This window comes from Erythrolamprus reginae, chromosome 13 (assembly GCF_031021105.1).
Source record: "Erythrolamprus reginae isolate rEryReg1 chromosome 13, rEryReg1.hap1, whole genome shotgun sequence".
Taxonomy (NCBI): domain Eukaryota; kingdom Metazoa; phylum Chordata; class Lepidosauria; order Squamata; family Dipsadidae; genus Erythrolamprus; species Erythrolamprus reginae.
In genome coordinates this window covers 12940359-12953716 of record NC_091962.1, presented here as the reverse complement: position 1 = coordinate 12953716, position 13358 = coordinate 12940359, and the positions used below count along the sequence as shown (strand labels likewise).

General features: G+C 50.6%; 1 protein-coding gene across 1 annotated transcript in view; it reads left to right on the top strand.

The window, feature by feature from the left end:
• The window catches only part of ASH1L (ASH1 like histone lysine methyltransferase), an 81094-nt gene that overhangs the window by 13097 nt on the left and 54639 nt on the right, over positions 1–13358 (top strand). The window contains 2 exon segments of the mRNA XM_070766388.1: positions 3545–7585; positions 7587–8358. Coding sequence (XP_070622489.1) covers positions 3545–7585; positions 7587–8358 — 4813 coding nt within the window.

Here is a 13358-nt window from a genome sequence, read left to right as displayed (position 1 = left end):
CATTGGAAACCTGCCAATGTTGAAGCATCCACAACTTCTGGTGGCAAGTCGTTCCACCGGTTAATTATTCTCACTGTCAGGGAATTTCTCCTTATTTCCAGGTTGATTGATTCTCTCCTTAATGAGTGTCCATCCCTTGCTTCTTGTCCTGCCTTCAGTTGCTTTGGAGAATAGGCCAACCCCCTCTTTTTTTGGGTCTCAAATATTAGAAACTTGCTATCATGTCTCCCCTTAGTCCTTCTCTTTGTTAGGTTACCTAGGGGATTCCCAAGATGACTGCCTGTTACTGGACTACCCCAATAATTTATCTTTTTAAAATATGAAAATATTTAAAACCCCACAAATACCAATATATAAAACCCAAGTGATTGTTATGACTTTTTTAGAAAATCCCTTCCAACCACTTGTTGTTGTGGGTTCAGTTCCCACATCATTGTTTGTTAAACCCTAAGCAGGCAGTCGTGTTCTCGCGGCGTGGCTAGAGGGTTTTTTCCCTGGTTTGTTTTATTTCCTGTTTGCTTATTGCTCGGTTTTGCTTCCTTTGAAACATTTTCTGATGTATCGATAACATTGTTTGGATTATCCACTTAGGTCTTATTTTGCAAACAATATGTGTGTGGTTTAAAAGTTGTTGTTGTTGTCCTCTGGAGCAAGAAGTTAGATACGTGATTGCCCAGAAATGAACAAATAAGACTATTACGAAACATGGACAAAATAGTATAAATGGGTTAGCTGTGGGACGAAGATATAGATTTATAAAATGCTGTAAAATTATGTAGAAATTGTATAATTTCTGCAGCACGAATCCCAGCGGCCGGTTAGGTCCCACAAAGTTGGTCTTCTCCGGGTTCCGTCGACTAAACAATGTCGCCTGATGGGACCCAGGGGAAGAGCCTTCTCTGTGGCGGCTCCGACCCTCTGGAATCAACTTCCCCCAGAGATTAGGACTGCCGCCACCCTCCTTGCTTTTCGTAAACTCCTTAAAACCCACCTCTGTCGTCAGGCTTGGGGGAACTGAGACATCCCCCCTTGCCTATGTAATTTTGTGCATGATATGACTGTGTGTATGTATTTTATCTATTGGGGTTTTTTTCTTTTTAGACTTTTTAATGTAAAACTGTTATTCTAGATTTTAATTATTAGATTTGTTACCATGTATTGTTTTTATCACTGTTGTGAGCCGCCCCGAGTCTACGGAGAGGGGCAGCATACAAATCTAATAAATAATAATAATAAATATAACAATAATGTATATAAAAGATTGTAGATCTGCTCAAAAGGAATGTTGCGATATGTAAAATATGAAAGGGCTCTCTCTGTCTGTCGGTCCGTCCATCCATCCTCTATGTCTCTACCCTCCAGCTAGCTCCCCTTCTAGAGAACCAGTTGTTAATAAACAACGGGAACCACAAAACCCTTTTGACATCTCTCCCCCCCCCCCCTCTCCATCTATCTATCTATCTACCTACCTACCTACCTATCTCTGCATCTCACTGTCTCTGCCCTGGCCGCTTCTCCACCCCCACTCTTATGTTCTCAAGCTAGGTGAGGATTGACTGGGAGGGGAAGGCAAAGGCCGGAGTCAGCCAGTAGTGGGATTACTACATGGAGCCACAGCAGAGGGCTCACAATATGTTGTAAGCAGCCCCGAGTCCTCGGAGACGGAAACTTAAACTTAAAACTCAAAGCGCTCTGGAGCCACTGGTTGCTGACACCTGCCCTCCCCCCTCCCCTGTCTTCTCTGGCTGTCTATTCATCCATCCATCCATCCATCCATCCATCCTCTATATCGCTAGCTAGCTATGGTTCTTTAGTCAGTTTAGTTGTTTCATTTTGCTTCATCTTCCTACCAGCCTGTAAGATTAAGCCTCTCCTAGAAGAGCATTTATGGCACAGCTGGGGAAGAGAAATAATGTGTTTGACGGGCTTCCTTTCCTCCCCTAATGATGCCTCCTTGCCTACACTAAATTATGTCTCCAGTTAAATAGTCATGTCTTTTCTCCCCCCCTCCCCATTCTGTTCTGGAAATCCCCCAGCATGCTGGAGGACCTACGAATGAAATATTAATTAGCAACCTGGATAAATGAGGGAATTCCTTTCATTTCGGAATTGGACTTACGGATGTGTTTTTAAGTCCTCGGAGAGAGGCAGCGTAGAAATCCAATTAATAAATAATAATAAATAAATAAACAGCAAGAGACTTTTCGAAAGAGGAAAAAACCTCCGTATTGGGGGGGTGGGGGTGGAATTTTCAAGAATCTCCCTTCCCAAATTGCTTCTAGCCCCATTCAGCAACTAGTTTTGTAAGTTGAGGGTGTCAGGGGGTATGATTGCCCCTCTGCCTACAAACTAGTAAGGAATCACCCGCTTCCCAATCTATAATACTTTGGCCATAATTCAATGCTACATGGGATATGAGGCCTCCAGCTACTGCTGACATATTACAAGTATTGAATGAGTGAATGAATGAAAGAATGAATGAATGAATGAATGAATGAGTGTATATGTGTGTAATGAGTCCTGACAAACTTATATTTTCTTTTATGTACATATGAACCAAGACAAATTGGTTCCCACCCTCCTTGCCTTTCGTAAGCTGCTTAAAACCCACCTCTGCCGCAAGGCATGGGGGAATTGAGATACTCTTTCCCCCTAGGCCTTTACAATTTTATGCATGGTATGTCTGTATGTATGTTTGGTTTTTATAATGATGGGTTTTTAACTGTTTTTATTATTGGATTAGTATTACTGTATATGCTGTTTTATTATTGCTGTTAGCCGCCCCGAGTCTCCAAAGAGGGGCGGCATACAAATCCGATAGATAGATAGATAGATAGATAGATAGATAGATAGATAGATAGATAGATAGATAGATATGACAGACAGACAGACAAATAAATAAATAAATTCCTTATGTGTCCAATCACACTTGGCTAATAAAATTCTATTCTTTTATTTATACATACATACATACATACATACATACATACATACATACATACATACATATATTTTCTGAAAAATCTTTGGTTTCTTTCCTGCATTCTTGCAGTAGGATTTTTATTTCTGTCCTGAGACATCATGCTTAAAGCTTGTCTTTAAAAAAACCCCAACCCTCCTCTTCTGTCACAGAGTTCCCCCCCCCCCCACACACACACTTTACTTTCAGTCCCTGTGTCTGCGAAGATTCCCAGTCACCCAGGTCATGGTTGTCTCAAAGATGTTTTTTCCAGACTATGTTTCTTCCCTTCAGAAAGAAAGACCCTGCCTTTCCGGAGGGCTTCTCTACACAAACAGACACGGTTTATCTTGTCCACATTTTCCAGTCTTAAAGTATTTGTGAGCAAGACTCAGGTTCACATTGTCAATAATGTGGTTTGCAAAAAAAAATAAATATTTTTTTAAAGAAAAATTAATATTGTAATCCCGGCAGGGTGACATACGTATTTTCTAGTCTGCACTGTTATTCGGTCTTGATAACAACGTGTATAGTTTTCTCCACCACGCGGATGCTTTAAAGTGTCTGTTTTGTTTTATTTTGCAGGACTCCTCGAAGCTGTACAAGAAAAGCGGAGAGGCCGGCCCAGCGATGGTGGAGACCTTGCTTGCCGAGAGCAGAGCCCGAGCTAGCAGCCCAGCATTGAAGAAGCTTTCCCCTCAGCGTTCAGAAGGGCTGGAGTACGCGAAATCGGCCTTCTCCACTCCCACCGGCAGCCGCGAGCCCGACTTGAAAGAGCGAGCCCAGGCCAACGGACCCCCGGCGGTAACAGAGAAACTGTCCCAGCTGATCTCAACCTGCCCTCTGGCCAAGTCTTCCAAACCAAAGCAGAAGAAGCCGCCCATGACGGTCATTTCCGGATTTGCTAAGGATTCTGGAAAGAAGCTGCTGTCGCCTGGGGCCCCTGCGGCTACTGCGACCAAGGACTTCCTGAAGAAACCAATTTCAAGTGGCGCCCTCGGCCTCAACTTGGGCAACAAGGAGCTTGCCAAGAAAGCACCAGGAAACAGCGGCGGTTCCGGGGGTTTAATTAGTAAGGAAAACGGGAGCAAAAAACAGCCAGGGTCCTGTCCAAGCATGGCTGGGCTCACCAACAAGGACTATGAGAAAAGGCCATCCGTCCTTAGCTGCCCGGTCGGACCGATCAGCAAGGAAGGCGGAAAGAAACCACTGCTTGTGACAAGCATGGCACTGTCTGGAATGGCCAGCAAAGACTGTGGGAAAAGGTTGCTGGGGACCAGCAGTCCCATCGGATTGGTCAACAGGGATCCCGGGAAAAAATCCCTTGGCATGGTCAGTCCGCCCGGATTGGTTAATAAAGACTCCCTGAAGAAACTTCCGTTGCCCGGAAGTGCGGTTGGATTATTTCATAAAGACGTTGCAAAGAGACACCTGGGCTCCAGCGGTCCGGTCGGATTGGTCAGCAAGGACTCGGCAAAGAAGCCGCCGAGTTTTGGGACCTCAAGCGGATTGATTAACAAAGAGTCTGGAAAGAAGCCATCGGCAGCCGGGCCCCCAGTTGGGTTGATGGCGAAAGACTCCGGCAAGAAACACATGGGGGTGGGCATTATGGCCTCTCTAACTTCAAAGGACTCTGGGAAGAAATTGATGGGGAGCGCCAGTTTGGCGGGCTTCGCCAGCAAGGACTTGGGGGTGATGAAAGCTGACACCGCTAACCTCCCGGCAGAGCCCTACAAGCGGTCTTGTGGTAGCGGCTCGGCCCCTCTGGAAGGCCACATGCCCGCCGGGCTTCCGAAGGACGGGGCTGGGGGCAGTAAACCATTCGAAAAGCACCTGGCGAGGCAGAGCAAAGACAGCCTCCCGGAAAAGTTGCCGTCCCAACGAGACGTTTCCAGCAAAGACAGGGCCTGCGGTCAGCAGGAGATCTCGCCCGGCGACAGGGGCCCACCCGAATCCTCAAAGCAAGAGAAGCATCTCCCGGTGTATTGCACTTCTCCTGAATTCAGGACTGCCGGAGGCGCTTCGGAGATCTCGACCGCCAAGTCTCCGTTTAGTGCCGTAGGGGAGGGAGGGCTCCCCTCCCCTTCCCCAACCGCCTCGGTCGCTAGTCTAACCCATAGTCCCCCGACGGCTCTGTCTCAAGTCCCCTCCAACCCGTCGCATTCAAACCACATGCCGGATCTCTTAGACAGCCTGTCCGAACAGAGCGGCAAGATGCCGTCTGCCTCCGACGGCGCACGCTCCGTTATGAACAGGCTGGGGAATCCCGGCTTGTACGCAGCCAGCAAAGGGCTTGTTCCCAACTCAGTCTGCACGGAGGAATCGAAACTGGGTCCTGCCCCATGCAAGAAAGCCAGCCTAGTCAGCGAAGGCAACCTCCACGCTCCCATCGCCCCTTCAGTGGTCAGCTTCTCCAGCCTGTTCAACAACAAGCCCTTTCTCAAGATGGGGGCGGTGAGCTCTTTAGGGAAACCGAGGCGAGGCCTGGACATGCTGAGGGGGAGCAGCAGCGCCGACTCCCAGGGCGGCAAGCCCTTGAAGAAACGGAAAGGGAGGAAGCCCCGTTGGACGAAAGCCTGCCGGTCTCCCAAAGAGCTGGAGTTAGAGAGGCCCGAGCTTTTAAAAAATGTCTCTTGCGGCCCGCTGTCCAGTAGCAGCCTGGACCAGGCCAAGCTCTTTGAAAACACGGGGCCCCCGCCCGCCTTTGCTGAACGCGACTTCCTGAAACGCCATTTGCCCAAGCTGAGCAAAAACAGCAGCCTGCAGTCTCTCTCTCTGCTGGGCAGTATGGAGAAGGAATCGGGGAAGTTCTACAGCACCCACGTGCCGATGTCTGTGAGCTGCCTGTCGGACGACCTCTTCCCCGACATGTTCAAGTCCAAACGGAACCGGTCGAAATCCAAGGAGATGCCCCAGTTGGAAGGGCCGCCCAAGCGGGCCTTGAAAATCCCCACCTCCAAAGTCTTCTCCATGCAGTCCAAGGAAGAGCAGGAGCCCCCCGTCTTGCACCCGGAAGTGGAGATCCCTTCCCTCCGCCAGAGCCTCGCGGGGCAAGATTTCCCGAAGAAGCGAGGCCGCCCCAAACGGCCGATGCACTCAGGAGTCAAGATGAAACCGCCCGTCCTTTCCGCCGCCCCTTTCGTCACTCCCGAAAAGGTGGATGAGACCGATGATGCCGTGGACCAGCCGCCGCCGCCACCACCACCAAGCGGGGACTTTTTCGAAAGCCGCAGCCAACTCAGCAACACCGAAGACAACGGAGACTCGAGTGCCGGCAGCGCCAGCGACCCGGAAGACGAACCGGAGCACAAGGAAGTCAAACGTAGCAACGGTCAGCTGGTGAAAACCATCATCCGAAAAATCAACAAGATGAAGACGCTCAAGAGGAAGAAGATCCTGAACCAGATCCTCTCTTCCTCGACGGAACCCAGCAAGGGGAAAGTCCAATCCAAAGCCCACACCAGTGTCTCCAGCTTGGCGGCTACCTTCAGCACCAAACTGGGCCAGCAGATCAACGTCAGCAAGAAAGGAACGATCTACATAGGAAAGAGACGGGGCAGGAAGCCCAAAGCCATCTTGAGCAGCCTTCTGGCGGCCGGTTCGAATTTCGCTGTCCTGGAGAAATCAAGCCAACAGACCAGCGGAGGGATGCTGGGACAAGCAGGCGGCCCCTTGCTCCCATCAGGCTCCAGTAGCAACCCCGAGGTTCTCCCGTCCCCCGTTTGCTCTCAGTCGTCGGGCACCAGCGGAGGGCAGAGCCCCATCAGCAGCGACATGAGCTTCGTGGAGCCCAACTCGGTGTCCTGCTTCCACCTGCACAGCCGGCAAGGGAGCGTGGTCCAGACCTTGGCCATGAGGAAGGCCTCGCGGGCCCGGAGGAGGCTCTCCCCCCCTACCCTGCTCCCCAACTCCCCTTCCCACATGAGCGAGCTGGGCTCCCTGAAGGAAGCCACCCCGTCCCCCATCAGCGAGTCCCACAGCGATGAGACGGTGCCGAGCGACAGCGGCATTGGCACCGACAACAACAGCACGTCGGACCGGGCGGAGAAGTTCTGCGGGCCCAAAAAGCGCCGGCACGCCTTCGAGCACGTCTCCCTGGTGACCCCCGAGGCCTCGGCCGTCCTGGGCGGCCTGAAGGAGAAGCACAAGCACAAGTGCAAGCGTCACGCCCACGACTACCTGGCGTACGACAAGCTGAAGCGGCCCAAGCGCAAGCGGAAGAAGAAGTTCCCGCAGCTGCGGGGCAGGCAGGACCCCGACTTCCTGGCCGAGCTGGAGGAGCTGATCAGCCGGCTGAGCGAGATCCGCATCACCCACCGCAGCCACCACTTCATCCCCCGGGACCTGCTGCCCACCATCTTCCGCATCAACTTCAACAGCATCTACAGCCACCCCAGCTTCTCCCTGGACCCTTTGCACTACCTCCGCAAGCCGGACCTGAAGAAAAAGCGGGGGCGCCCCCCAAAAATGCGGGAAGCCATGGCCGAGATGCCCTTCGTGCACGGCCTCAGTTTCCCGCTCTCCGGCACGGGGTTCTACCCTTCCTACAGCATGCCTTACTCCCCTTCGCCCCTGGCGGCCCCCATCGGCCTGGGCTACTACGGGCGCTACCCTCCCGCCCTCTACCCCCCCTCCCCCCTCCCCCTCGTTCACCACCCCGCTCCCTCCCCCCTCTTACATGCACGCCGGCCACCTGCTCCTCAACCCTGCCAAGTACCGCAAGAAGAAGCACAAGCTGCTGCGCCAGGAGGCTTTCCTGACCGCCAGCCGCGCGCCGCTTCTCTCCATGAGCACCTATCACCCCAGCGTCCCACCCGAGATGGCCTACAGCTGGATGCTGGAGCACAAGCACCGTCACCGCCACAAGCACCGGGAACACCGCTCCTCGGAGCAGCCGCCGGTCTCCCTCGAGGCCTTGCCGCCCGCCGGCTCTTCGCGGACGGTCTTGGAGTCCCTGAAGCGCTACCGGTTCGGCAAGGAGGCCGTGGGCGAGCGGTACAAGCATAAGGAGAAGCATCGCTGCCACATGACGTGCCCTCACCTCTCGCCCGCCAAGGGGCTGCTGGGCCGAGAGGAGCAGTGGTCCCGGCGGGACGTCACCGAAAACGGCGGCCGGACTTTGGGATTACAGACCCCTTTGCAAATAGACTGCTCCGACTCTCCTCCCAACCTCCCGCTGGGGAGGTTCACTCCGAGTTCCGAGCCGGCCAGTAGCGACGAACACACCAATCTTTTTACCAGTGCAATAGGCAGCTGCCACTCCGCGGGCTCGGCCGGCGGCCGTAAGAAACTGTCCGAGGGCTCTGGGTTCTTCGGCCCCCAAGAAGGATCGCTCGGACGGCCCCTGCTCCGGAAGGAGACCTTGCCTCCGATTGAGAAGGCCGCGCAAGGCCTGTCAGGTAAGCGAGTGCTTTTCCCCGCCTTGGAGAGGTCGAAGTAGAGCCCGCTTTGTGAAAGGGTTTCTCAGAGTTGTGAGGGGGCTCTCCCCAGAATCCTCGGTGGGTCGGGGTGGAGTCCATGGTGGTCTCTGAGCTTGGGGGTTTTGCTTGCCGGCGTTTCGTGACCGAACTAGGTAATCTCATCAGTGCTGGAAGGGACTGAGGTTTGTGGAGAAAGGAGGCAGGGAGGGAAGGAAGGGAAGGGAAAAGAAAGGAAAGGAGGGAAGAAAAGAAAAAGGGGAGGAAGGAAATAAGAGCCCCTGTTCAATGGGAGACCCTCTCCCATTCCAGGCAAAATGACTGTCCAATCTCTTCTTCAAAACCTTCAGTGTTGGGGCAGCCAACGGTGTCACCGATAGGAAATTTCCTTAATTCTAGGTTGCCTCTCTCCTTGATTAATTTCTTGTCCTTCCTTTTGGGTGTTTTGGAGAGCAGGTTGGAACCCCCCCCCTCTTGTTTGGGGCAGCCCCTCAGATATTAGAACACGACTGCCATGTCCCGTCCCCCCAATTCCTGCAGCCCTTTTTGATACGTTTCAGCCCCCCAGCCCCGTAATCCTCTCCGATCCCCCAATCCGCCCTAGCATAGAAGGCTGTCGGTCCCCTAGCCCCTTCTTTTCTGGTGTGCCTCCTCTTCTATGGGCCTGCCCCACAAGGCTCAGTGCTGACACGCTCGCCGTGGTGTTGGCACCTTCCATTGAAAGAGGAGGGGACTTCCTGTCTTGACTGTTGAGGGATCGAATCTTGGCGGCTGAGCATTTTAATAGCAGCTTTTTTAAAAAAAATCCTTGGCAGGTTTGCAATCTATCATCCTTCCTTTGCTGGTTATGTTATTTTATTATTTTATTTTTTATTTTCCAACGAACTTTCTGGTTTGGCAGGCTGAGCTACTTTAGTAGTAGTAGTACTAGTTGTTGTTGTTACTATTATAAACTTTTATTCATTAAACATGAAACTCAGTCAAATGAACATTTGAAAATGTATCACAAATAATGATGGGCAATGATGGTTGATACAGGTTGCTGCCATTAATATTGTTGTTGTTATCATCATCATTATCTCTTTTATTCATTAAAATCGGTTCAAATCTCATCACCGGCTCAAGGTTGACTCAGCCTTCCATCCTTCCAAGGTGGGTCAAGTGAGGACCCAGATTGTGGGGGAAATAGGCTGGCTCTGTTTTAAAAAGTGCTATTGCTAACATGTTGTAAGCCGCTCTGAGTCTAAGGAGAAGGGCGGCATAAAAATCAAATAAATAAACAAACAAATATGAAACTCAAGTGCCATAATAATTTTAAGAAAATACTTGGTCGATACCTAGGAGGCTGCAAGCAACCCATATCAACCATCAGCGCCAATCAATGATATTAATGATACAATTTTAGATGTTTAGTTGACATCGTTGTTGTTGTTATTATTACAGTGTTCCTTTGATTTTCGCGGGTTCGAACTTCGTGAAAAGTCTATACCACGGTTTTTCAAAAATATTAATTAAAAAATACTTCGCGGTTTCCCCCCCTATACCACGGTTTTTCCCGCCCGATGACGTCATATGTCATCGCCAAACTTTCATGCACCTTCTCCGTACTGAAGGAGCGGGTCCAGCAGTCACATGGGGTTGCTCATGTCCAATCCGGTGGAACTGAGCCTAGTATTAAAAAAGCTTGCCGGATCCGCCCCTTCCCCAGAATTCGCTCAGTTCGCATATCCTGCGGTTGTATTGTGATAGCTCGTTCAACATCTAACACCTTCCCTTCGATCTTTTCCTTCAAAAAGTAGTAAGATTTATTGTCTTTTATTATTTACTTGCACTAATTGCGCCAGCCGTTTAAAAGAAAAAAAGAAAAAAAGCGGCTAGGTTTTTTTCCTTGGGAGAAGTTGCGGTTTCGTTTTCCCCCGGCGGTTTTGCCGGTTACGATTCCTGCGGCCGCTTGTGGATTCTTCTAATCCTTTGGCCTGGAGGTTCTGGTGCAAGTATTTACCAATTGAATTATTGATGATTATTGTATACAAAAATATTTAAGGGCTTAAGAAATACCTCCTGCGGAGTGAGACGCCTTCTAGTCTCCTGGACTTAGTCGATCGCTTCCCCTTTAAGAAATTTTACGCAGCGATCTTTTTCGGCGCGAAGGCCTTCGCGCCCTTTTTAAATCTAGGCCTCTCGTGTTGGCCCCCTGCCAGCCGTGTAGGCCTCAGTCCACCGCGTGGATCCCGGAGCGGGCCTTGGGGGTCCCAGGCTAAATTCTCCACCGGCTAAGCCTCCAACCAGAGTGCCTTGGTTTACTTAATTATAAAGTTTAGGGAGGCTGGCCCCGCTGGGTTTGGGGGCACGAACTCTGGGTTTGCCCAGATTGTCCTCAAGTTTCAGCAGCTTCGAGGCCTCGAAGCAGGATCCTTCCTCTTGGGAAGTCCTTGAAATTCTTCTCCTTATTATTCAGTTATTGGCTCAGCCTTGTCTTCTTTTAATTGTCAGACTATGGCTACTTTTCCCAAGAGAGGCACAACTAAAGGTCCCAGAGAGGCCAGGCCTACAGGCGATGAAATTACTAGTATCCCCCAGGCCTCTTCCTCCTCTTCTCCAGGGGCCCGCCCCCCGACCAAGGTCACCAGGGCCGAGAAGAGAAGGGACCTAGCCCTACAAAAAATCCATGACAAATCAGCAAAACGTTTGAAAGTGCAGGCCCAAGTAATCAGTAGTCAAGACCCCCCAGAGGCTTCTAGTCTGCCTCCTTCTGGGGTCCCTGTGTTATCTCTGGATGAGCCAAACCTAGACAGACCCCAACCTAACCTATGGGGCATAGGTCCAGAGGAACCAGATATTATTGAAGATTCCCCCCAGCCAGGATCCTCCCAGGCCTTTAGGGATTCTTCTGCCATTTCTGCTGACATTTCCAGTTTACCTCCTGAGTTCCAGTCTATTTTTGCTGTGTTGTCCAAAGCCATTGATGCCAAACTCTCCACCATCAATGAGCTTCCCTTACCTCTTCCTCCTTCTCGCTCCTCCCGCCCCTTGGGTTCTCCCCCAGCGGTCAGAGCTCCTATTCAGGATGATTCAGATTCCTCCCAGGATGAATATGAGGATATAGAGGATGATGAGGATGCCTTTCAAGGCCTATCAGATGATGAGGAATCCCAAATAAAGGTTCCTCCTCCTATTACTATTTTTCCTTCTCAATTATTCAAATCTCTCCTCCTCAAAGCTAGAATTTCTACGGGATTAGCGGCCCAGGAGAAACAAGCCTCCACTTCCACTGATCCCCCGGAGGAGAATTTACCTTACTTCACAGAGGAACAGGAGGATAACGAGGTAATTCCTATGCCTAAGTTGTTTAAAGATGCTTTACTCAAACAGTGGGAATTTCCAGCCTCTGGCCTTAATCCCTCCACCAAGGACAGAAAGTTGTACAAACTTTCCTCTTCCTATGAAGAGCTTCTATCCTTTCCCAAACCGGATGAACCTGTCAAGATTCTTCACTCGGCAGCGGCTGTGCCAGGCGAGGCGGAGGAAGTCCTCCGCCCAGAGGACAAGCGCATTGAGCAAATGCTCAAAAGAGGATTCACCGCTGATTCCTGGGCCACTAAAAGCTCTGCAGCGGCTTCCTTTTTCTCCAGAGCCATGCTGCTGTGGCTTCGCCAACTTCAACAGCATATTCCTCCTGATGACTTGAGAGGTCAACAAGACTTCAACAAGGTTTTTGCAGCTGCCCAGTACGTGGCTGATGCCACCTTGCAATCTACTAGGTTTTCTGCTAAGGCTATTGCAGCTTCTACTACGGCAAGAAGACTCCTATGGATTCGCCCTTGGCAAGCGGGAGTTCGCCAAAAGTGGCAGTTATCCCAGGGTCCCTTAAAGCGCGACCTTCTCTTCGGTGATCTTCTGGATCCACTCCTCACGGAAACCACGGACAAGAAGAAGGTTTTGGGACCAACCACAAAAAAGGCTACCAAAACGCAGTCCTTTCGTCGCCCAGGGCGCCAGCAAGATCAAGCGGCTTCCTACCAGAGATCTCCAGGTCAGTATTCCCCCCGCTTTCGTTCCCAAGGTAGGAACTCCAGGGGTAGAGGGTTTCGCTTCCAAAGGGGAGCTTCCTCTAACAGGGCTTCAAATAAACCTAGATGGTAATCTTACCTCTATTCCCATAGGGGGTCGCCTAGCTCATTTCGCCTCTAATTGGCGTCTCACCTCCAAGGACCCTTGGGTCATTGACACTGTTCAAACAGGCCTTCTTTTAGAATTTATTTCTCCTCCCCCTAAACGTTTTATTTCCTGCCCTTCTCCCAGGTCATCCTCAGATTGTAACCGTATGGAGGAGGCCATTTCTCATCTATTGTCCATCAGAGCCATTCAACCGGTCCCTTCCGGTCAGAAGGGCCTAGGTTTTTACTCCATCCTATTTATGGTTCCAAAGCCCTCCGGAGGTTGGAGAGCTATTTTGGATTTAAAGAAACTAAATTTATTCATCAAATATAGGAAGTTTAAGATGCACTCCTTGTCTTCTATTTTGGCCGCCATTCACTCGGGAGATTTCATGGTCTCCTTAGACCTCACTGAGGCCTACCTTCACATTCCTATAGCCAAATGCCACAGAAAATTTTTACGTTTTTCCTTTCAAGGCAGGCATTTCCAGTATAGGGCGATGCCATTTGGCCTTTCCTCAGCCCCTCGGGTCTTTACAAAGCTCTTGGGCTCCCTGGCGGCCTATATCAGGGCGTTTCCCATCCACATTTTATGTTATCTTGATGATATTTTAATTCATGGGAACTCCCTAGAGAAAGTGAAAACAGACCTTTCTGTCACCATGTCAGTCCTTCAGGACCATGGATTTTCCATCAACTTTGATAAGAGCCACCTCCAACCCTCCACATCCATTTCTCACCTGGGATCCATTATTGATTCAGAATCCTCCCAGGTTTTTCTCTCTCCCGAGAGAAAACTCAGTATAGTGGAGTTAATTTCTAACA